Source organism: Mytilus galloprovincialis, chromosome 1 (genome assembly GCF_965363235.1).
Source record: "Mytilus galloprovincialis chromosome 1, xbMytGall1.hap1.1, whole genome shotgun sequence".
Taxonomy (NCBI): Eukaryota; Metazoa; Mollusca; class Bivalvia; order Mytilida; family Mytilidae; genus Mytilus; species Mytilus galloprovincialis.
In genome coordinates, this window is record NC_134838.1 from 23,128,867 (window position 1) to 23,156,177 (window position 27,311).

Genomic DNA, 27,311 nt, shown 5'->3' on the forward strand with positions numbered 1-27,311 from the left:
TATCAAACAATTTCTCAATGAACACAACATTTTTTTCGGTAACTTCACTGATAAAAAAGTTATTTTGAAATCCCAGTTACAGAATTTTGAATTCATTTGTTAAACTGTTTAATTTCAGGTTAGTTGCAAAGAATAGGTTACAGGAATATTATATATGATTTTCTAATGAATAAACTGCATGCGAGAACAACTGATAGTTGTCTCCACAAGTGCATTCATTTTTAAAAAGAATCTGCTTCATTTTAACAAATATGATATTGAACTCACCTGTCTTTATGAAAGTTCGAATAGATATTTCTAAAAACATAACCATTCAAACCATTTCTGTCCAGAATGTCCACAATAGAAACGTTGTCCATTCGCTTGATGTGCTTGAGCTTTGATTTGCCATTCGATAAGGAACTTTTCGTTATAATTTTTCCTTGGAGGTGGAGGTGGAGTTGGTGTTGTTGTTTTTTTACTTTCACAGAACCACAGGGATTTGTATAGTGATACCCTTTCTAAACACATCATTGGAAACCATGATTACTAGCATATTGTTTTAAAAGAAAGAATAATCTTTGGCTTTACTTTCCGACTGCACCATACATAAGTGTCGAATACCAACTCATAATAATAAAATAGCCTCATGCTCTTCTGCTGAATGTATTGGAAGAATATAGAAAACCTTACACATAATGCAACTATCAGATAACAGATTACATATACAAATATACAATAAAGAGATCTAAAAATAGAACTAGAAGCCGTATTTAATTAAATAAGGAAAGAGATAGCATTGTACATTGCATTGTTACTGTAATGAGTTTTTTTCTTTATTGACAGTGTTTTTTCGAAAATGTTATAAACTCATGATTATAATATCTATTTCAATTTGTTTTAAAGGTAAAATTTTCAGGGGCGGATCCAGCCATTTTAAAAGGGGGGGGGGGGTCCCAACCCAGGATAAAGGGGGGGGTTCCAACTATATGTCCCCATTCAAATGCATTGATCAGCCAAAAAAAAAGGGGGTTCCAACTATATATCCCCATTCAAATGCATTGATCAGCCAAACTAGAGGCTCTCAAGAGCCTGTGTCGCTCACCTTGGTCTATGTGCATATTAAAAAATGGACACAGATAAATTCATAACAAAATTGTGTTTTGATGATGGTGATGTGTTTATAGATCTTACTTTACCGAACATTCTTGTTGCTACAATTATCTCTATCTATAATGAACTTGGCCCAGTAATTACAGTGGAAAATATTTTCTAAAAATCTACAAAAATTTATGAAAAATGTAAAAAATTTACTATAAAGGGCAATCACTCCTAAAGGGGTCAACTGACCATATCGGTCGTGTTGACTTATTTGTAAATCTTACTTTGCTGAACATTATTGCTGTTCACTGTTTATCTCTATCTATAATATTATTCAAGATTATAACCAAAAACAGCAAAATTTCCTTAAAATTACCAATTCAGAGGCAGTAACCCAACAACTGGTTGTTCGATTCATCTGAAATTTTCAGGGCAGATAGATCTTGACCTGATAAACAATTGAACCCCATTTCAGATTTTCTCTAAATGCTGGAATTTTTTAGTTATAAGCCAAAAACTGCATTTTACCCCTATTATCTATTTTTAGCCATGGCGGCCATCTTGGTTGGTTGACCGGGTCACCGGACACAATTTTTAAACTAGACACCCCAATGATGATTGTGGCCAAGTTTGGTTTAATTTGGCCCAGTAGTTTCAGAGGAGAAGATTTTTGTAAAAGATTACTAAGATTTACGAAAAATGGTTAAAAATTGACTATAAAGGGCAATTACTCCAAAGGGGTCAACTGACAATTTCAGTCGTGTTGACTTATTTGTAAATCTTACTTTGCTGAATATAATGGCTGTTCACTGTTTATCTCTATCTATAATATTATTCAAGATAATAACCAAAAACAGCAAAATTTCCTTCAAATTACCAATTCAGGGGCGGCAACCCTACAACGGGTTGTTCGATTCATCTGAAATTTTCAAGGCGGATAGATCTTGACCTGATAAACAATTTAACTCATGTCAGATTTGCTCTTAATGCTTTGGTTTTTGAGTTATAAGCCAAAAACTGCATTTTACCCCTATTATCTATTTTTAGCCATGGCGGCCATCTTGGTTAGTTGACCGGGTCATTGGACACAATTTTTAAACTAGATACCCCAATGATGATTGTGGCCAAGTTTGGTTTAATTTGGCCCAGTAGTTTCAGAGGAGAAAATTTTTGTAAAAGATTACTAAGATTTACGAAAAATGGTTAAAAATTGACTATAAAGGGCAATTACTCCAAAGGGGTCAACTGACAATTTCAGTCGTGTTGACTTATTTGTAAATCTTACTTTGCTGAATATAATGACTGTTCACTGTTTATCTCTATCTATAATATTATTCAAGATAATAACCAAAAACAGCAAAATTTCCTTAAAATTACCAATTCAGGGGCAGCAAACCTACAACGGATTGTTCGATTCATCTGAAATTTTCAAGGCAGATAGATCTTGACCTGATAAACAATTTAACTCCATGTCAGATTTGCTCTTAATGCTTTGGTTTTTGAGTTATAAGCCAAAAACTGCATTTTACCCCTATTATCTATTTTTAGCCATGGCGGCCATCTTGGTTGGTTGACCGGGTCACTGGACACAATTTTAAAACTAGATACCCCAATGATGATTGTGGCCAAGTTTGGTTTAATTTGGCCCAGTAGTTTCAGAGGAGAAGATTTTTGTAAAGGATTACTCAGATTTACAAAAAAGGGTTAAAAATTGACTATAAAGGGCAATAACTCCTAAAGGGGTCAACTGACCATTTCGGTAGTTAGACTTATTTGTAAATCTTACTTTGCTGAATATAATGGCTGTTCACTGTTTATCTCTATCTATAATATTATTCAAGATAATAATCAAAAACAGCAAAATTTCCTTCAAATTACCAATTCAGGGGCAGCAACCCTACAACGGGTTGACCGATTCATCGGAAATTTTCAGGGCAGATAGATTTTGACCTGACAAACAATTTAACCCCCATGTCAGATTTGCTTTAAATGCTTTGGTTTCTGAGTTATAAGCCAAAAACTGCATTTTACCCCTATGTTCTATTTTTAGCCATGGCGGCCATCTTGGTTGGTTGACCGGGTCACCGGACACAATTTTTAAACTAGATACCCCAATGATGATTGTGGCCAAGTTTGGTTTAATTTGGCTCAGTAGTTTCAGAGGAGAAGATTTCTGTAAAAGTTAACGACGGACGACGACGCCGGACGCCAAGTGATGAGAAAAGCTCACTTGGCCCTTTGGGCCAGGTGAGCTAACAAAAGGGGGGGGGTTCCAACCCCCGGAACCCCTATGGATCCACCACTGATTTTCACCCTTAAACCATTAAGAAAAAAATGACTCATTAAATTATTTCAAGTTTTACATTAAAATACTGTCAATAGAGTCGACAACTTTTCAAGTGTTACTAAATCATTACTCAATGAATGCTACAATCTTGATCATATACAGTATGTCCAAAAAGACATGACTTGTATAAATAATGCCACACTAAATTTCCCTCTCCATCATAATCAGCAAAATTCCATATTGTTGACTGTGTCAAATCTATTTGACTGTGATAAATTTATGTTCAAGATCATGAACTCCCACAAGAACGGATGCCTTCTCATCATAATCAGACCATTCCTAAAATATAAGATTTAAGATAATAAAGACATTAAAACATATATGATTACAAATAACATTCACATATCATTCAATCATCTTGAATGAGGTCAATGAATGCTAAATTGCCATATTTTTAGCTCACCTGGCCCAAAGGGCCAAGTGAGCTTTTCTCATCACTTGGCATCCGTCATCGTTAACTTTTACAAAAATCTTCTCCTCTAAAACTACCAGGCCAAATTTAACCAAACTTGGCCACAATCAATTTTGGGGTACCTAGTTAAATAAATGTGTCCGGTGACCCAGTCAATCAACCAAGATGGCCACCATGACTAAAAATAGAACATAGGGGTAAAATGTAGGTTTTGGCTTATAACTCTAAAACCAAAGCATTTAGAGCAAATCTGACATGGTAAAATTGTTTATCAAGTCAAGATCTATCTGCCCTGAAATTTTCAGATGAATTGGACAACCGGTTGTTGGGTTGCTGCCCCAGAATTGGTAATTTTAAGGTAATTTTGGTGTTTTTGGTTATTATCTTGAATATTATTTTAGATAGAGATAATCTGTAATTAGCAATAATGTTCATCAAAGTAAGATCTACAAATAAGTCACCATGACCAAAATGGTCAATAGACCCCTTAAGGAGTTATTGCCCTTTATAGTCATTTTTTTACCAATTTTTCGTAAATTTTTGTAATCTTCTACAAAAATCTTCTCCTCTGAAACTACTTGGCCAAATTCAATCAAACTTAGCCACAATCATTATTAGAGTATCTAGTTTAAATCAAAGCGCTGTAAGCGCTGAAGGCAGTTAACCAAAAACCAAGGCAACCGTAATTAGGAAAACTGTGGCAATGTTGCCTCAACATTAAACATTCATATATAGTACATTCATGTTTATCTAATGATTTATTTATTAAGGCAAATAATTTATATGTTATCAAGGTTTCAAAAGCAATGCATATATCAATGTATATTTTTTATGGTGTGTCTGCAGTGGTACAAGTTCCCAATGATTGCAGTTGTTCTACTTGGTAGTTAACCTTGGTTTTATTTGACTGCTAGAAGTTCAATTTGACTTAGTATGAACATGTAATAGTATGAATGGACTGGTTTCCCTGGAAAGAAAACTGAGTTTGTGTTCTATAGTACAAAAGTTATGATACACGAATCAGACGAATGTTCACTACAACAGGGATCAAAGATGAGGTCTGACTGACTTGCCCATAGTAAATGTAAATGATTTGTTATTTTGTCCCATACATATGAATATATATAATTTAGGGGTGGGGATCTCAACGGTTTTCAAGTTCTCAAACAGGTAGGGGTAGGCAGAGGATTTAGGGGGCAGGGGGCCCTGCCCCCCCTTTTAGGGAAAAAATTTGGTTGCTTATATAGGGAATCACTGAAGCGTGACTGGAGCGGGCCCCTCTTAGGTCAGTCAGTGGGCCCCACTTATGAAAATTTCTGGATCCGCCACTGGGGGTAGGGTGACCCTAGGGACTTCCCCTACATTTCATTTTATTTGTTATATTGTCCCATACATGAATATATATGGTTTAGGGGTGGGGATCTCATTGGTTTCCAAGTTTCAAACAGGAAGGGTGGGGTGACCCAAGGGACTCCCCCTATATTTCATTCAATTAGTTATATTGATCCATACATGAATATATATTGTTTTGGTGTGGGGATCTTGACCGTTTCCAAGTTCTCAAACAGGAGGGTTGGGATGACCTCAGGGACTCCCCCATCTTTCATCTGATTTGTTATATTGTCCCATACATTAATATATATGGTTTAGGGATGGGGATCTCGACCATTTTTAAATTCTAAAACAGGAGGGGTGGGGTGACCCCTAGCGACTCTTCCTATATTTCATATGATTTTTCATATTGTCACAAACATGAATATATATGGTTAAGGGGTGTGGATCTCGACTGTTTCCAAGTTCTCAAACAGGAGGGGGTGGGGTAACTCCAGGGACTCCCCCATATTTCATTTTTTATTTATTATATTGTCCTATACTTGAATATATGCAGGGGCGGATTCAGTCGGGGGAGGGTTGCGGGCTTGCACCCCCCCCCCTTAAATTTGCAAAGCATGGGTTGTTCTCAGCTTAATAAAGAATATTCCGATAATTTTTGCTCTGCTCGGCGAAAATTTAAGTTTGCGCCCATCCTAACCTAAAATCCTGGATCTGCCCCTCATATGGTTTATGGGTGGGGAGCTCGACCGTTTCCAAGTTATCAAACAGGAGGGGGTAGAGTGGCCCAAAGAATGCCACCTATATATCATATGATTTACTTACATTAAGGTATATATAATATAGTTGCATTATTTGTGAAAATAAAGAATGAAACTTTCAGCTACTTTAATTAACCCTTCAAAATTGAGAAAAAAACAAATAACCCCTCGAAATTGCAGTAATATGTTTACACTTTAAAAGCATCTCACATGCATTATCATCATTTATCATTTATAAAGAAAATTTAGACTGTGACCATGAACATGTATATTGTTAGATATACTGTTCCCAGCTGTCACGTTGTATTGGATTTTTAAATTAAAATTTATCAAAAAGTAATTTTTAGTTTCTGAATAAAATATTTTTCTGCTTTTTCTTTCTTTTACATATATCTTTTGGTTTACAATACTAGTGTGTATATTCATTTACCATGCATAGATGTATTTTTTCACCTGCTTGGATTTATTTTGTAAATGATCGTCAAACCCGGAATTACCCTTATCCGCTTCCGGAATCGGATCCGATTTTGTAAAATTTTGTCTTCACGGCCGCCATTGTTATGTGTTTACAATGTTGTTTTTGTCAATCAGATACGATTTTACTCGAATTTATACAATATTTGTCGGTGATTTTCTGTATAAAGCTAGCGGTTGAACAAAATGAACATCGCCGTCATGAATAATAATGATAAAAATAAGTTTTTAGCTCGTTTAATTGGAGACTTTGGTGAACATGGTGAAAAGGTTTGCAAAGTAATTTCTTATTTTCTTTCAAATGTAAAGCGACTACGTCGGGCGTAGCTAGAAACCAACTATCCTAGTCGAAATTCCGCTTGCAAAAGTGGAAGGTCGCGGACCTCGGACCACCGCTAATTTGCACACCTGCCTCCAAATTGAAAAGCTACGAAAATTTCTTTTTCTAATTTGAAATTGCCGCCAACAGCATGAACAGTTGAACTTATTATATAATAGACTACTGACGTAGTTGTACTACGTATTGATGACAAACAATATTCCTACGACTTTTGTCATTTGGGAAATCTAAACTGCTTGTCTTAAGAGATTTTCGGCGATTAAATATTTCATACAATTGTTCTTTGACATCTTAGCTAAAAGCACAAGTCATAATGAACTACACAAGGATTCTTAATAAGCACTACTTCCTATGTGTAACTTTAAAACTTTTGGATAAATCGACGATCATTTAAGGTTTTTCTGGTCATGTTTTTTGTAATCCAGAATAAAAAGTATTAAAAAGGTGTTCAATTAGTTATATATAACATAGTAACAAGCTAGATAATAACAATGGCAAGTATTTCAGGATTTATTGGGTAGAACACAAATCTAGGGTGCTCGCATAATGCAGCTTAACTGCATAAAAATGTGTGCGGTGACCCGGTCAACCAACCAAAATGGCCGCCATGACTAAAAATAGAACATAGGGGTAAAATGTAGATTTTGGCTTATAACTCTGAAACCAAAGCATTTAGAGCAAATCTGAAAAGTAGTTGAATTTTTTATCAAGTCAATATCTATCTGCCCTGAAATTTTCAGATGAATTGGACAACTGGTTGTTGGGTTGCTGCCCCCAATTGATAATTTTTAAAGAAATATTGCCATTTTTGGTTATTATCTTGAATACTATTATAGATAGAGATAATCTGTAAACAGCAATAATGGTTAGCAAAGTAAGATCTACAAACAGGTCTGTAACGAAAGGGCCAAGTTTATTATAGATAGATCAAATTATAAGTAGCAAGAAAGTTCAGTAAAGTAAGATCTACAAACACTTCACCATCACCAAAACACAATTTTGTCACGAATCCATCTGTGTAGTTTGTTTAATATGCACATAGACCCAGGTGAGCAACACAGGCTCTTAAGAGCCTCCAGTTTAAATGTTATGTCAGCAAACTTTTTTAAATCGTAAAAAAAAAATTTAATGTTACAAACCTTTGAGATTATATGTTATGTGTACGGTTCAAAATGTTAGGGGGAAAAAATGGTTTCTTTCAAAATCCTCTTTACCTTTTCATAAAAGGCAATTAAAATCTTGATCAATCAGTTTGGAGTCAGTCAGTCAGATTCGGTTTTCCATTAGTAAATCAATTATCTATGCAGTGCCTCGCACATTACTTAGGCAGCTGGATTTAGTTTTTCATTCAGGTTCATTTATATGAACCTTTTTTTAATTCATAACTCACAAATGTTTTGGCAAATTAAAAGAAGTCTATTGATATTTATGTGAAGAAATGAATGTCAATCGGTATGAAAAGTGAAGTCGAAATAACAAGAATTGGATAATTTGTGCTCACAAATCAAACAAAAGTTTTAATTGATTATAAAAGGGTCAAAGGGAATTTATTTTTTACTGCATCTCCAAGGAAAAGTCAAAAGTTAAAGTTGAAACCTACCCCTTGTGTTAATTCTACTTCAGGAAATTTGGTTCCACTTTCTGCACCTTCAGCAACAAACGCAACCTAAGGTAAAAAAAAACCATTCAAATCAGAAAAAATATTTGGCTAATGTGCTAAACAGCTTTAATTAGATTTTAATATTTCAGTAGCTTTTGTTGGCCTAAAATTGTCAGATTCTCAGCAAGGACTTAAAATTTATAATTTAACTATTAAGATCCTCCACGAGTAAATATTTACCCAGTGAGCTGATAAGGGTTATGACACTTAAACTCATCCAATCATCTTCTAAGATCATCAGCAACCATACGTTGATTAGATATTTTATACAATGGGTTGGAAAGGGTTAAATTGCCATGGAATTAGAGAAACAAATATACATGCAACTCCAGGTCAACAATTAGAGTTTTACACATAATGTTCTCCAACTTATCATGTGTGCCAATAATTAACTTAATATGTTGATCAAGAGGGGAAAAAATGGACATTTACCCTAGGTGAAAAGTCTATGGGTTCTACTCCTCTGCAAGCAAACACGACCATCGTCTTAAAATGTCCGGAATCATCAGCGGTGTATGGCTTTATTGAATCTTTCAAAATATCTAAATGAGAAGAAAGTTGTCTATATTCTCATACATATAATAACATGTCTAGAACATTTTGCACACTACTTCAGTCATTTGATATAGAAAAAACACATCATCAAAGATACTAGGCTTACAATTTAGCACTTGTTTCACCTACAAACGACTATTCAGTGACCTTAGAATTAAAAGTGTCAAAAGGCCAAAAAAAAGTACTAAGTATATGATCATAAAGGACTAAAAAAATACAAGAGATTTTGTTTAGAAAATAGCTAAGGTAATCTATTTCTGAAGTAGAAAATCTTAGTATTTTGAGTAATTCAAAATTTGGAAACAATTAATATACAAATATGATCATGTCAATTTAGTTTCACTGGCATCAATTAAAAAAAAACCAAGTATTCAATTAAAAGTGAATACTAACATCCAAAAGAATTCAATATTAGATTTAACTATTGTCATTTAAAGGTACTTTTTACCATAAACCATTTAAGTTTATTTTTTGCCTGACTAAATGTTTTGTTCATTGAGATGTCTAATGACATTCATGGCAAAGAGGGTTCAATCCTTAATGAATGATATTTCCATTTCATTTCCTGATAAATATTTAACACCTTTTCTCTCATTATTCATTGTAATACCTATTGAGTTTTCTCGGCTACAAAGTTTACATTTTATCACCAAACTGGCCTGACCTCTTCCTCCTTTCAATGGAGAATTTTCCTAAAATATAAAAATAACTTCATTATTAAATATTTGTTTAACCGCATATTCCGTATTAATCACTAAAATCAATCTGCACTGTTGTTTATGAATACATTTTACCTTTTGTACTAAAATATTTGGATAAGGTTACAAATGAAGATACAGTTTTTACAAAAGCATAATAGATCAGGGAAGATTTAACACAACAGTACAGATTTCTTTTATTATTGGGACATTTAAGACATGTGTTGATAGGTATCATAAATGTGAAGCTGTCATCTGTTTAAGGAGCTACCATTTGATTTCTATGTGGGGGCTAGGATGAAAAAAAATCTTTCTTTTATTTTTTAGTTGTAATATCTGTCCTACCTTTTTTTTTATCCTGACTTTTTATACATAAATTGTCATTCTCCCTTTTTTTTAATCAAAACTCGTGCCGTGCCCTTTTTTTCAAATTTCATCCTAGCATCTGACCCCTATAAATCAAAGGGTAGCTCCCTTAAAATAAAGTAAATTTAACATTTTATTTTCAGTGCAACAAATGAGATGTTAAAAAATCATAAGTCTGGCTTTTTATTTATTTGATAACTGTGAAAGTGAGTGAGTGATGATGATTTAACTTAATCCATTTTCCAATGCCTTGCATCATGTTTTAGCAAGTAATGATGGTAAATCTCAATTAACAAATACAATTTCTTTCACATACCATTTGAAACAAACCTAAATTTTCAATGAAAAAGTAACAACAGTGTCATCTTAATTTAAATTAACATTCTATATGTAAGATAAAACACAGCAACAATCAGATAAAGGTTCTGTTAAAATATCTTCTTCTAAGGGAGATAAGCCACTTGATTATATTTAAACTACCTAAAATAGATGTAATTCCACTTTTCAACTCTTTCTCTTTATTAGTTTTTTTTTAATTCTAAAATTTTTGATGAAAGATTTATGACTATAATGAAGAGTTGTCATAAAATGTTCATATTGTGAACTTAAATCATTGCTACTGTGAATTCATTTATTTTTGTGAGTATCAATTTTCGTGTATAGTAGAAAATTTGCACATTAGTCTGTATTTGATTTTATGCCATTATGGTTTTGTCAAAGTCTACATAAGAGCCTATATTAAATTTGTCATTCGTTAAAAATTTTAATTTGTGGTTCACCTGTTCCCACAAAACCAATGAAAATTGTTTTCCAAAAAATAATAATAATGAGTCCACAGTATATACTCCTACTAATATACCGTTAATGTCAAATACTGGAACTCATGAGTTTCTTCACCACAACTAATGCACTTCAGCTATAAATAAAAAAAAATTACATTTCATTATAATGCAATTTTTGTATAAATTCACAAAACCATGTGTGACAACAAAAAAGAGGAAAAGAATCTTTAAAAATCCAGAGAACCTACGATGTTTGTTTCAGAATTAAAGAGCAAATGAAGCAGTCACATTTAGGGAAATATTCCTCATTGCATTGTGATGTCTATATAATTTAAAATACAAAAACTTCCATAATAAAAACTCAAATTCATAGTTTCGGTAGTGATTTTTGATTTGCATCAATTCAATTTCAAATTTTCAACAAAGGATTTGCATCAAAAAATGAATTGGTTTATGAATTTACAATACCACAGTCATTTCAAAAATAATTGTGTATGAAATAATTCCTTTCCATGCTAATAATAGTCATTCATCAGAATAAAAATTTACAATTAAAATAAAATCTAATAATTATCTATACAATATTAGAAAAACTAAACAAAAAATTAAGACAAAAAAAAATCTATCCAAGACATGACAGAAAGTCTTTTATATCAATGCTGTTAGAGTTGTCCTTTTTAAGGAATATGCAGATGCATAAAAATTGACCTGTGTGAAAACGGTCTATATTCAGGTAAATTCTGAAAACAAAATGCCATCATTTTTTTTTTACCTTTGTAGATATTCTTTTGCTGAATGTTTTACTTTTAACATGAGCATAAAATAAAAGAACTATAGGTAATTTATTTTTTTGAACCACAAAATAAAGAGAACATCATTATAATCATTGTTTGCAGAAATTTTTAACTAATCACAATGCCTAGGAATAAGATTTTAGAAATATAACCATTGAATATACATTAGATTCTCAAACAGGGATTTATCATTTCAGTCAAATCTACCATAGAGTATATCTTGTCTTGCTCATCATTATTGCTTGTCAAAGTTTTTCTCTCGATCTTATAATTTTCAAGTTAATGGCCAAAACATTAAATAAAATTCTTCGCTGAACGCAGCCTGATATGACCGCAGAGGTTGAACCCTGAAGAGTTGGGTCAAATTTGGAAATAATACTCAAGCTTGATACTGTCTGAATTTGGATTGCTATCAAATTTTAACATAATATAGGTTTCTGACACAAAATAAATGTGGTCAAAAATATTAAAAATCTATTGTGCAATACTGTGCAATTGAAGAGCGGGAGGGGTACTGATCCCGAAATCCCGAGCTTAAAAACATGAAATCCTGAGGTCCTGAATTTAAAGAAATTTAAATCCTGATATCCCGATTTTTGAAAAAGAATTCCTGGATCCCGAAATCCCGAAATCCCAAGCTAAAAAACATCCTATCTCAACGTCCCGAAAAAGGTCCTGCCCCCTCATTGACGATTTTTTCTTGAAACTTTTCCAAAAAATTGAAATTTGAAAAAATATATGAACCCACTATAAAAATTGGGGGAAAAAAATCCCCCAAAACTTTTTGACCCCAACCCCTTTTGGAGCAATTAGCCTTAATCTCAATTCCAGCCTTCACTCTGTAGTATGGAACCTTGTAGTACAATTTTAGAGAGATCCATACACTTACACACAAGTTATTGTCTGGAAACTACAAAAATGCTTGTTTTTGGAACCTCTTTGGCCCCCAATTCCTAAAATGTTTGTACCAGAAGTTATTGTCTGGAAACTAGAAAAATGCTTGTTTTTGGCCCCTTATTCTTGCATGTTTAGGACAATTACCCCCAAACTCAATCCCTTCCCTTTGTGATATGGAACCTTGTGGTACAATGTCAGAGAGATCCATACACTTACACACAAGTTATTATCCGAAAAAATACAAAAATGCTTTTTGTGGTCCCTTTTTCCTAAATTGCTGGTACCATAATTCCTAAATTGTTGGTTCCATAACCCCAATTACAATCCAAAGCTTCCTTTTGTGGTACTGACCTTTTTGTAAAATATTCATAGAGATCCATGCATTAAAACTAGTTATTGTCTGAAAACCAAATGTGTCTTCGGACGAGGCAGACAATGCTGATGCAGACAATGCCAACAATGCTATCGAAAACAACAACTACATCATACCATTATACAAACACCAAAAAATGTTTGCGGTTGTATAAAAATGCGACCGACATAACTGTGTTATATGACTTTTGTAGTTCTAAATTTTGTTTTCATCATTGCTGTTTATCAATGCTAGTTTTCTGGAAATGAGGTAATGCTAATATTTGTTTAAAATAAATGTCATTTAGGGGCAATAACTTCTATATAGATGAAAGTGAGCTGTACAAAGATATTTGTCAATCCTGTCTCACTGATTTTTTTTTGTTGTTTGCAGTTAGTCTTTTCTATCATAGTTAAAAGATAACAGCCAAATAGCTGTTTGCCGATCCCTTGTTTAGTTGTCTGCCTTAAAAGGGACTTAATTTTTTATAGACATCATATAGCTAGGGGAAAGATCAAATTTATCTGTGTGTAATGTGTGTAATCTTAAAAGTTTTTTTATTTACTGTGAAAGTATTTTATTCGTGGGGTACCAATTTTCGTGGTTTTCATGGATGACTATATCCACGAATTTAAGTGTCCAACGAAATAAAACAACCATTGTCCAAATCATGACATGGAAAGATACCCATGTAGGTTGGACTACTGTTATGATTTCGAGAATATATTGAATAACGCCAAATCTGAGAATACTATAATAGTAGTCACAGGGCAAATGCACTATGAACTACAACTGCATGCAGGATAATATCCATTTATTCTTTGATAACCTAAACTGTACAACTTTTGATCTTTTAATTCTCATAAAAAATATTTTTGATCGATGAAAGTCAGATTTCTGGTATTGATATGCTAGTGTGACAAAGTGTTTATTTTATATCCTCATAGTTCTCGTACATATGGGAAATAATAATGTCATGCTGGGCTTGATTTTAATAAAAATTATTTTACAATTCAAGATAGTTCATAGCATTTGTTTATGTTACTGTTTTCTTTAGGGGACATATTTATGGCCTAATTAACACATTTGGTAGTCTTTAATCCGTTGATCACTTTATCTTGGGTTAATAAGTGTTTTCACTACGATTTATACGATTTATACGGGTCAATGTTTACTTAGCAATTTCCTTCAATCCAGACTAAGTGTAACCGTCGTTTCTAAATGCTTCATTTTTTTCTTTCTAGAAAACTTAAATCCACGAATTTAAAAACCCACGAACATGTAAATATTGCTGAAACCACGAAAATTGATACCCACGAATTAAAGTACTATCACAGTAATTTGTTCTTAAGCTAAATCTTTTGATACCAGAAGGTTTTTTTTTTACTAAAAATTGGTTAAAACGTCCATATATATATATCACATTCAACTCTCAACTTATCATGCTTTATATGGGCAAAAAGGAAGTGATTTGTTGAAAAAATGTGTAATAACAGAATCAAAGGTGTAATTGGAAGATCGACTATTGAATAAATATTGTCATCAAAGGGCAACAACTCAATTTTTTTTCAAGATAATTGCCAAAAAACAGAACCAGATGCTCCGCAGGGCGCAGCTTTATACGACCGCAGAGGTTGAACCCTGAACGGTTGGGACAAGTATGGACACAACATTCAAGCTGGATTCAGCTCTAAATTTGGATTGTAATTAAATAGTTGACACAGCATAGGTTTCTGACACAGAATGAATGTGGTCTAATGAACTTAAAATATTTTTTTTTGCCTTTGAGCAATTCACTATGCTGTTGAATATTGAATATTAATCCTCTCATGAAATCTAAAATGAGAAAAATTTACCACCCCCCCCCCCCCCCCCATTTTTTTTCACATCCCCCTTTCCCTTTTTCCAAAACTGATCTCAATTCAAATTTCTTAAGGAGTTTGCAACAATAACTACTCATTTAAATACATCATAAAATATTAAAATGTAACAAAAGGTGCTTGTTATCACTGAATGGTAAAGATTGTTTTAATTTATCAGTTGGTAGTAAAAGTGAATATACATTGTATATTGTATAAAACAATGATTTAAGTTGTTTCAACTACTATTCTGGACAAAGAAAGATAACTCCAATCAATTGAAAATTTCTTGCTATTGCACAATATTGTGCAATTAGATATTTCTTGCTATTGCGCAATACTGTGCAATTGAAAATATTTGCTATTGCACAATACTGTGCAATTGAAAATTTCTTGCTATTGCGCAATACTGTGCAATTGAAAATTTCTTGCTATTGCACAATACTGTGCAATTGAAGATATCTTGCTATTGCTGAATACTGTGCAATTGAAAATTTCTTGCTATTGCACAATACTTAATATAATAATTTTGGATCCTGATTTGAACCAACTTGAAAACTGGGCCCATAATCAAAAATCTAAGTACATGTTTAGATTCAGCATATCAAAAAAGCCCAAGAATTCAATTTTTGTTAAAATCAAACTTAGTTTAATTTTGGACCCCTTGGACTTTAATGTAGACCAATTTGAAAACGGGACTAAAAATTAAGAATCTACATACACAGTTAGATTTGGCATATCAAAGAATCCCAATTATTCAATTTTTGATGAAATCAAACAAAGTTAAATTTGGACCCCCGATTTGGACCAACTTGAAAACTGGGCCAATAATCAAAAATCTAAGTACATTTTTAGATTCAGCAGATCAAAGAACCCCACGAATTCAATTTTTGTTAAAATCAAACAAAGTTTAATTTTGGACCCTTTGGACCTTAATATAGACCAATTTGAAAACGGGACTAAAAATTAAGAATCTACATACACAGTTAGATTCGGCATATCAAAGAACCTCAATTCTTCAATTTTTGATGAAATCAAACAATGTTCAATTTTGGACCCTTTGGGCCCCTTTTTCCTAAACTGTTGGGACCAAAACTCCCAAAATCAAACCCAACCTTCCTATAGTGGTCATAAACCTTGTGTTTAAATTTCATAGATTTCTATTCACTTATACTAAAGTTATGGTGCGAAAACCAAGAATAATGCTCACTTGGGCCCCTTTTTGGCCCCTCATTCCTAAACTTTTCAGACCTCAACTCCCAAAATCAATCCCAACCTTCCTTTTGTGGTCATAAACCTTGTGTTTAAATTTCATTGATTTCTATTTACTTATACTAAAGTTATTGTGCGAAAACCCAGAATGATGCTTATTTGGGCCCTTTTTTTGCCCTTAATTCCTTAACTGTTTGAACTAAAACTCCCAAAATCAATCCCAACCTTCCTTTTGTGGTCATAAAACCTTGTGTTAAAATTTCATAGATTTCTATTCACTTTTACTAAAGTTAGAGTGCGAAAACTAAAAGTATTCGGACGACGACGACGACGACGACGACGACGCAGACGACGACGCCAACGTGATACCAATATACGACCAAAATTTTTTTAATTTTTGCGGTTGTATAAAAATGGGTGGGGAAATCATTATTCAAAGGCAAGAGTCATGGTGAGGTGAGCTAATAATAGACTTACCCTTAGGTACCATCTGAAATCTTCTCCATCAGGCTTCAAGTTTGTTATATTTTGTAACTCAGTTTTAAACTGGAGGCCAATTTTCTATATAGAAAAATAAATCATTTCAATTTACATTTAAGATCTATTCAACTTGGAACTTTGTTTGAAAATCATATCTTTTTCACATGATTTTTCTTCTTTTTTTGGCATATCAGCCTTCCCAAACAAATATTGGTAAGGAGGCATTGTTACGAAGTCATTAATGGAATAAATAATTTTATTATGTAATTACAAAGTCAAAAAAGATTCTAAAGTTCAAATGTTCGAATGTTCACAAACTGTCATAAAAGTTGAATTGTTCGAATGTTCAATATCTCACACGGACACGTGATCGTATAGTAGTATAACTGTTCGTTCCTGTTGGAGTACTTCGGATATTAAGCGCATGAGTTCCAGCCTACCCACGAGGGGGGAGACCTTGGCGTAATCTCCGGTACCAATCTGTCCTAATCGAATTCTCGTCTAATCGAATTGTGTCCTTGAAGTCCATTGAGAGATCTTATATAGTCCAGTGGTCCTTACAAACGGTCCATAGCTGTAGGCCGGTTACGTAGTCGTCTGGTTATGGAGTAATAATAGTCTGTGGTTAATTGTCAAACTATGCAATTAACCCCTGACGGTTACATGTTATTTCAAAGTAGACATGGTCATTTTATACACTCCTGATGTCCAAGGAATAATTCCTGTTGATAATTTTACATGTTGTACGCACCAGATTTGATGTTATAAAAAAAAGATAAATTAAAATATCAAAAATATTCCCGAACTTTGAAATCAAATTCAATATATCTATTTTAACAACTATAGGTCACCGTACGGCCTTCAACAATGAGCAAAGCCCATACCGCATAGTGAGCTATAAAAGGCCCCGATAAGATAATGTAAAACAATTCAAACGAGAAAATTAACGGCCTTATTTACGTAAAAAAATGAACGAAAAACAAATATGTAACACATAAACAAACGACAACCACTGAATTACAGGCTCCTGACTTGGGACAGGCACATACATAAATAATGTGGCGGGGTTAAACATGTTAGCGGGATCCCAAACCTCCCCCTAACCAGGGACAGTGGTATAACAGTACAACATAAGAACGAACTATAAAAATCAGTTGAAAAAGGCTTAACTCATCAGATGGACAAAAATACAAGTGGACGTGGCCCGGTACTTATACATCCCGACACAAAAAGACACAATGAACAGATCTGAGAGTACTCGCACTTATCTGACAGCTAGTCCAAAGCCACTAACAATTAATAAAAAAAAAATCATGCAACTAAGACTAAACGTACATTTTGGTTCAGTGGTGCTGATGGCATTTGAAGCAGTCCTCTTTTTCATATAATGATATCGGGGTTTTATATGATTTGCTATGTGGTATGGGGTTTGCTCATTGTTGAAGTGGTAATAAGCATTGTATGTAACTTTCATAACATTTGGTTGAGGCAAATAAAGTTAGAGCGCGTAGACGACAAACTTAAAATTTTTCCATTTATAAATGGGCTTGAACGGTGAAAGTGATGCCAGCCAAGTTTTAACTTGATCTCAGTTTGGTGGTAATTAGCATTGGGTATAAGTTTCATAGTATTTGTTTGAGGCAAAATAAAGTTAAATTGCGGAAACTTCGAAGTTGTAAATTTTCCCATGAATACGTACGGACGTACAGACGAACAAGCGTTAAAATTAATGCCCCCTCCGCCGTAGCTGAAATTATTCCGGCGGCACGTCTGTCTGTGTATACCTTCGTATAGAAATATGCCATTGATAAGAATGAATAAGTTTGAAAAAGTTTGTGTGTGGAAAATGGGGAGGCAAACTTCTGAAAGTGACAAGAAAAAAAATATATTTTCTATGTAGTGTAATAATCTTAAATTTAGTAATTGTTCTCTTTCATTTTCATTTTCATTTTTTAGAGTAAAACTGTGTAACTGATAATATCTGACTAGAATTTAAACGAATCACTTATTTGAAAAGGTTTACACTTTGTATATTAATACAATTTTAGAGGAGATATGCTTTTTTGATTGATGTTTTCTGAACGTACAGTGACAAATATTTCATGCAGATTTATGACCGGGAGAAGAATATTCAAAAAATAAATAAGATGTTACATGCGTTGTCGTTGATAAAGAATTTAAAAAGGTTCAATAAAAATATATAAAAAAAACAATGATGAGAGAGACACGACAAAAAAATTATCCAGCAAAATATAAAATATTAAATCATTATTCATATATATTTTATTCATCCTCTTTGGTGGTTAGTTGTAGCCTATTAATCTCGCAACTTTGATTTGTAGACAACCAGTAACGACCACAGTTTCTTTTTGTAGATCCTCTTATACTAATAGAACTGTGCATTGTATTCCGTTTGTATATCATATACTTTTTTTTTTAGTTATTTGAAATAATTCAAGATATAGGAGGTGGTTTATAGATTAAAAAATAATTTTGAAACTTAAGAATATGGTGAATTGAAAATAACAGAAATAAATGATTTAAAGATTAATGAAACTTTACGTTTTCTGGATATTAAATTCATTATTGACAATATTCTAGTAGATCATTTCGAAAGAAATGTTGATCTTTCAAATTGGTTGTAAACGCCACTGGTCAAATGAAATAAGCGATGCAAATTTTATACATTCATATAAGCATCATTGTTTTTCGCCAAAATCACGATCTTGCATGAGTTAACTTTCATTTCGTTTCCTATTGTAGACAAATTTAACCTTACATCCTTCACGTGCATTGCGTCAGCAATTATTTAATTTTATTCACCTGGAAAAAAAAAAATAGTTCGTGACAGATGTCAGACCACGATAATCCGATAAGCAACAAAAAGATCTGCAATAGTGGCCGAAAAAAAAAACAAGTTATAAATTCCATGCGTCCGAAGCGAGCACTATTTTTGATTTATCTTCATCATTTACGCCCAGCGACAAGTATTTGAAATCCAAAGATATGAAAGAATAGAAAGAGTTGATGAGCTATATGACGAAAATGAAACACAAAAAATATTCAAATCAGTCGAATGTAACATTGATTGATAGAGTATAAAACCATAGGTATCTTTCTAATTCCAAAATATATAAATTGACCATTGATTCGAATTGTAAGGATTTACAGAACCAAAACATTGTCATAATTCGTACGTCTTAAATTTTCATACTGATGCTCGAGGACGGAAGACATTGTCTTCAATATTTTAGGGTATAACATTTTTTTAGTACCAACACATATTAAATATATTTCATAATATTCACCAAATTGATTGATAAGCAATGTTTCTTTCTATATTTTGTTGGACAGATGAGTAATCAATGATAAAATCGTTTTGGTGATCAAATTTTTATTTTATCCGATTTCAGATTTCTCTTAATGTCGGTTAGCTACCGGTACTGTCACTGTGTTCAGCTCCTCATTACCAGTACCTCGAATCACAAGGAAAATATGATAAAATATACCTCATATCATCTTTACTTTTGTTTATGATCCCAGCTATCCAACTTATTTCGAAGAATTTGAAATACTTTTTTTTTCTCCAAGTTTTATACTTATTTCAAACGTGGTATCATTTATGCAGTACAGTGGCAGAATAAAAAAGAGGGGCTATACGGAGAAGTGTCGTCATACTTATGTTGTTGATACAGACAAGACAATATATCTTGTCAAAATTTTATATACGGAATTTTTGAAATGCAGGAACTGAACCCAAGAATTTTACAGAGAAGGGCATATATTTCTAACTGAATAGAGAAAAATGGCCAAAAGAAATACAGAATGCAGAAATGTAGATCTCCTCCCCTAATACAGACCGTAATATATATATAGCATTGTGACGGATAGTTTTGTTTAATCTATATCTTACTCCTTTTAATTCCGAAAAGAATGTTGTACAAGGTGTTGTTAATTAATGTAACGGAATTTATATCGGGCCCTTTCTATCGACGTCATAATTTTGATGAAAGCTAAAAGCTTCTCTGCTTGTGCAACACGAAAAAAGAAAGAGCAATTTTTATGGCTTCTTGCAATTGCATACTTGTTAAATCGTATTGAATTCGGTATCAAATTTATATTAATCATAAAGCTTCATATCTTGAATATTGAAAACAGGTATAACTTATTTACATGCATTACGATTGATATAAAAACATCCGGTTCGTTTTGTTTTTTTCTTCATCTAGATTTGAGAAAGAAGCAACTTTGTTACACTCAAACAATTATGGACCAAACAATTGATTTATAAAAATGTTACATGTTGTCTTCTTATGTCGTCTGAATTACAATATATTATTGATCTGTAAGTGATTATCCGCCATCCATTATAACTATCTAATATGTTTATTTGGCACGCCATACTCGATAAAAGTGCGGACGTGATAGAAAGCACTCTTTACCAAAATGTCAACGGAGATTACATTCCACGGAGGTTACATTTCGACGATTTCGTCATTTATGAACCATAATATGTATATCTAAAGATCGGAGTTAAACTAAAATTTAATGTTGACATCCATATCGATCTGTTGAATGTGAAATTTGTTTTCATAATTGATGTTTTTTTAAGAATTGGCCATTCCACGGAGATTACACGCTTAACAAATCTCTGCAGTTTTCAACTTTGCTTCGTTTTTCAGACTGATGTAACTTGGAATAAATGACCATTGTTATAAACAACATTATTTATGGTAACCTTATGATCAAATTTAACTCATATTACACTCTATACTGTACTAAATATTTTGTCCTGCTTGGTCTTTTATCCATCAATGGAAATTTCATCTTTTCGAAGAAAACATTATGGACGGCCGGTACGATCACGATCGTTGTGCATATGTACTAAACTTTATAAAAATTAAAAATATAGATAATAAAGAATTCTAAAATTCTCAGATATAAGTATAACAAGCTACGGGTATATAACTGGAAGTCGTTGGGTTTGCTTTCTTACGGAGGGACAAAATAACGTCATAAAATGGGCGCTTTAACGGACACCAGTGTCCTACCTCCATAAGCCTTGAAGTGTCATGGCGGGTCACAATTTTAATATATAAATATAGGTACTACATGTATATATAAGTTGATATTATATGAAAATGGGTACATTGTTTTAGACAAACATAGCACAACCCTACCAAAAAAAAATCGAAGTTAACCCCTCCACCCTGATTAAAACTGATAATTCCAAGATTAAAGTTGGAAACTGCAAGATTAAAGTTGATAATTCCAAGATTAAAGTCGACAATTTGAAAAAAAAAATAAATGAAAAAGGATGACCCTAATACGCTTTTGTAATAAATGGAATTGCATAAGTAAATGCCAAAAGTATCATCTTTTGTCAATCATAGACCGTAACTCCCAAATAACAATAATAAGAGATTTGTTGTTGTTTGCTTAACCTCCAATGGTAAATATTTCATGCATATTTAAACTTTACGAAAAAGCGATGATTTCAATTTTTCCATTGTGAACGTTCCATTTCAGTGAAGCGACTTTCCAGCTGTAGTAGTATAGGGCTCGGGTTTCCTTTCCTATTTTCTTGATAGAGGGTTGCTACTTGCAAGGACGCTGTGTTACCAAGGGTTTCCAATGGTAAAGTTGATTGTATCCCTATGAAGGTGTAACTTGACCCATTGCCTTGTTTTAACGGGTTCTTGTTCTTAACAAGCTTTCTAAAATAGCTTTCAGTAGTATATTAAAGTGTAAAGAAAGTGCGATCTTTTTTGGCTTTCGTATGCGCGGGGAATCATGATAGATTAATGTAGGATTTTTGAGTTTTGAGTTTTGAGTTTTGAATTTTGAATTTTGAATTTTGAATGATCCTTCCCGGCTTTCGTACATTTTACACCGTAGCACAATTCTAACTTAGCAGATGTATCTATTCATCTTTTTCGGAGATCCTGAATTCCAATTGCTGAATAGTAGTTAATGTTATTAATGATATGCTAATAACTATTTATTAAGAGGATTCCATTATACTGGACTTCTAATTTCAACCACTCATAATTTCCCACTCAAATTTATTTTATGAGCAGTATTCAAGAAATGCTTCTACCAGGCAATTTATAGAAAAAATCTAAAACCCTCATATATCGCACTCTGCCTGGTTCTTACAAAGAGCTGTACTTAAAACATATGAAAATATGAAAATTTCAACCTGAGATACACAGAATCTGTTTTAATAGAGTAGAGTGATTCATGTACTCATAAAAAAACACTTTTTATATCAAGCTGAGATACACAGAATCTGTTTTAATAGAGTAGAGTGATTCATGTACTCATAAAAAAACACTTTTTATATCAAGCTCAGGAAACTATTAATGCCATGAAAATCACAATGAAGATTAGAGACACTGTCAGATAGTGTTAACTAATCTTAACTTAACATTTTACCTTCTACATTGTACTTTAACTTGTTATTAACATTTACCTCTACTTAAAGGTGTTTTCAACAGTGTTTTTTTATTCATGAATTCAAAGTGTGATTTTTTTTTAATTAAAAATAAGCTTAGATTTATTAGTAATGGGAAGCTATAATTGCAGTGTAGTTGCAGAACCGTGGCTCTTGGGTCCTTATATTTTTTTTCACTATTTACCAACTAAAGTAAAAAAATTATCATAAGGAACCACAGGGACGCGTATCATCAATTTTTTGGATTTCCGCCCCAAAACATCTATGATACACGCCCCTGTGAAGGAACTAAGAGCTACTGTTACACGGCTAATATGGGGTCCGCTCGACATGTTATGTTGAATCTATGTGCATTTTGCTTATTGTATTGTCTGCTTCAGAAAATGCTTTATGCTTTATTTGCACGTATTTTCTTGCTTTGCATGTATATGTTATTTTTAAATATGCTTATTTAAGTTTGGTATTTGATAGTTTATTGCATTACTGTTATAATGTATTACTAATGCACCGACATATGCATTATGATTAGATTTGGTCTTTAGATGTATTCATGAAACAATAGAATTGGAGATCACTATTTCCGACTTAACGAAATTATATAGTATTTATTTTGGATTACAATATATAACGAAACAAAGAATCCATAACTATATATTGTCTTGGTGTATTCATTTGCCAGGAAACAAGACTACACTACAGTTCTATAGTCTGACGGTTCAATGGTCCGACGGTTTAATAGTCCGACAGTTCTATAGTCCGACAGTCCGATATATACAACCAGATATGATATGGACTAATCACGGGCACAAGACCAGGCTTTCAAGACGCGACAGACCTAACTTTTTTTCTAAAACCGAATCCCCGTTATTGTTTTTAAGTGATTTGAACCCCCCAAACAAAAGCGGAATACAATTATGGAAAAAGAAATTTGGACCAATACTGGAACAGTGTGCTTTGGAGTGGTTCAGTTTTGATAATTTATTGTATTTTCTGTAAACAAAGTGTAAAATTAAAAGTGCACTTTTTGATAAAAATCATTTAGTTTCATGAATACTATATTGAATTTTGGCTGCATGTCAATCTGCAATATTTTTCATAGATAAATAATTCTAAATTTGATCATAGTGGTTTGTATGAAAATAAATTAATGCATTGCCAAAAACAAACTAAGAAAAATACAAACGGATTATCTGTTGTTACACAATGTACTTATACCAATAAAATAACTTAATACATTACCCCCACTCCCTAATAAAGAACCAAAAAAGCAAAGAACTAAAGAAATGTCATCTTGCGGTATTGCAATACCACGTACACGAGAAAGCGGACTTAACTGGTACCGTTAATGTATTATTGTATATATCTCTTAACAAACTATTTGATATATACTATTGTTAATTTTTTGTGGCAAGTATCAAATTGATAATTTTGGTCGTTTTCAACTGATTTTTATCGTGTTGTTTCACCATTCTACGGAAAACTTGAGTCCAGAAAAAACGTTTAACCCTCCGGTGGTTTTTGTTTGCTGCTGTAATTTCATACTTGTTTTCCGTTTATTGGTTTTCTCGTCTGAATTGGTTTCCGCAGGGGCCCTTTTTTCAGCTCACCTGACCTAAAATATCATGTGAGCTTTTGCCATCACTTGGCGTCTGTCGTCCGTCTGTCAACCTTTTACTTAAAACCATTGGGCCAATTTGAACCAAACCTGGCAGCAATGGTCCTAATGTGGTCTTCTTTCAGAATTGTTTCTGATGCCCTGATCCGAGGTACAAGATGGACGCCATAGCTGAACATAAGGGTCCTATGGAAAGTTCACATCAAAATCATCTTGTCTGAAACCATTAAGCCAATTTGAACCAAACTTTGCAGCAATGTTCCTTGGGTGGTCCCCTTTATAAGTTTTGTTCAGCGTCCCCACACTCCAACCTAGATGGCCACCACAGCCGAACTTAGTTAAACATAGGACCCTATGGGAACGTCACTTAAAGATATTTTTGTCTGAAACACTTGAGTTAATTGGGACCAAACTTGAGTAAAATGGTCCTTGGGTGGTCCCCTTCCGAAAACTGTGTCTGACATAACCGATCTCCGACCAACATGTCTGCCACAGCTAAACTTAACTAAATATAGGATCCTCTAGAAAACTCACATAAAGATCCTCTTGTCTGGAACCAGTGGGCCAATCGGGACGAAACTTTGGTTGAATGGTCCCCTTCCAAAAGTTTTTCAAACATCCTCAACCTGCGAACAAGATAGCCGTCCCAATTAAACTTAGTTTAACATAGGACCCTATAAGAAATTCACAATGGTCCTTTTTGTATTCTGAAATCAAAGAGCCAATTTGAACTCTGGCTAACAAATGATGTCTTGAACATCTAAGAAACAACCATCTTAAAAATGAAATAGTGCAGCATTTGTAAGCCAGGGGCAGCACTAGCCAGTCAAATGAGTACTGTGAATATGTGAAAACAGTCATGTGTGACCAGAACTGACTTAAGGAGGCCTAAAAAAAACACAGTGACCGGAGGTCATGTTCAGCTGTTCCTCCAGTAGGTAGGTCGGATTTTTTCCCTTTTAAATCAGTTCATGATACTTTCATCATATATACGCAGTACTCAACTCCGGTACATGACTTCTGACTCACATACATATGAAGTAGAAATACCAACAAATTGTCGGACTATCGAACTGTCGGACTATTGAACTGTTGGATCATCGAACTGTCAGACCATCGAACTGTCATACCATCAAACTGTTGGACTATCGAAGCGTCAGACTATCACTACGGCCCCGCTAATTGCAGTGTTGGTTTATGTTGCGTCTGTATAGTTTGTATTTAGAGAAATAAGCCAACACTGATTACTTAGAACAAAAAAAAATATATTAATATCTAGCTCAAAACAAGGAGTTATACGTCCTTGCTCAATCCAAGGATTTGTATAGTGAGAAATACAAATCCATGTTCATGTTATTAAGAATTCTTCAACTGGTATACTCGTAAAGATAAATATTAATTGAGAATATGGCAGTCCGTGTCGACTATCTGACGTTTCTTGTACATATCATATGTATTAATAAAGCGATAATATGAGAGTAAGATTTATTATTCTCATCAAAGTGAAAATATAAAAAAGAAGATGTGGTATGATTGCCAATGAGATAACTATCCACAAAAGACCAAAATGACACAGACATTAACAACTATAGGTCACCGTACGGCCTTCACCAATGAGCAAAGCCCATACCGCATAGTCAGCTATAGAGTGGGGTGCTCATTTTCGCCATATCTTTCCATGTTTTCTACAGTTTATGTTCAGATCTATGTTTTTGAAGTATACTGATATTTCTATAGGAAGATAACTTCAAATGCAAAATATTCTTAAGCTTGAAAACGTCTTTGTTTGAAAATAATGTTCTGAAAAGTAAGATTAAAGGGTGTTTGAAATTGCCTGATATTTTGTCAATGGGGGACACATATTCGCCGTTTTTACACATCTATTTAAAACCAAATAACTGCAGCTTTAAAAAATATTTATCAAATCAAATTCATATAGATGAATAGCAAATATTTCAAATGTGTAAAGAACTGACATTTAGGGCAATCAGTCACAGAATTACTAGGAAATACTTTTTTGAAATATTTTTTTTTCATTCAGGAAATTGGCTGAAAATCGTTGTCTGTTTTTCGGTCCTTTTCGGTAAGTGCCGAAATTTTGTCTTAGTTTAAAAAATAATCATATTTGTTATAATAATATAATTCACCGGTATATTTCTTCCATTTCACCCATCCTTTGAAGTTTTTACACCTCAAAATCATAAAACGGCGAAATTGTGTCCCCGGCGAATATGAGCGCCCCACTCTGATAGAATAATAAATAAATAATAAATAATAATAAATAAGCTTTATTTAGGGTCGGCATGGTATTAAAACATAGACCCCGATAAGACAATGTAAAACAATTCAAACGAGAAAACTAACGGCCTTATTTATGTTAAAAAGTATGCTTACCGCCATTTTGTGGATAGTTCTAGAATAATCTACGTTCAGTTTAAAAGATACACCTGTAAATAAAGGTTGTGTCTAATAGTAAACCTTAAAATGATATAACCACCTAGGGTAGGTAATGCATATTCATGACTACGCGATGATTGACAGCTATGTAGATAAAAGAAAGCTTCGTAGTTCCGATCATAATCACAGTCAAAGAATGAAAACAAAGTAAGAGCAGATATACTAATAAAGAATTAATAATAGGAAAAATAAATGGAAATACATAAATTTAAAATTATAATGAGGATAAGCAGAGACAAAAACTAGAACTTTTTGAAAAAAAAATGATCAGACGGGTGTCTTAAAATTAATTTAAAAAAGACAAAAAATCCGGGTATTTGATAAAACTGTGAGACATTTCTTTCGGCATTTTGCTTTAATTCAATCATTCTACTATGGAAT

At 33.2% G+C, this 27,311-nt stretch overlaps 1 protein-coding gene across 1 annotated transcript; it reads right to left on the minus strand.

Moving 5' to 3' along the window:
* Nucleotides 1-734: 734 nt before the first annotated feature.
* Nucleotides 735-26,945, minus strand: LOC143069749 (CXXC motif containing zinc binding protein-like). The gene is made up of 7 exons (XM_076244522.1): nucleotides 26,868-26,945; nucleotides 16,399-16,482; nucleotides 10,885-10,941; nucleotides 9,572-9,653; nucleotides 8,839-8,948; nucleotides 8,347-8,412; nucleotides 735-3,706 (listed from the first exon to the last, which is right to left on the minus strand). Exons 1-7 carry the CDS (start codon nucleotides 26,871-26,873, stop codon nucleotides 3,626-3,628), a joined length of 486 nt encoding a protein of 161 aa, XP_076100637.1. The 5' UTR covers nucleotides 26,874-26,945; the 3' UTR covers nucleotides 735-3,625.
* Between the last annotated feature and the right edge of the window lie 366 nt (nucleotides 26,946-27,311).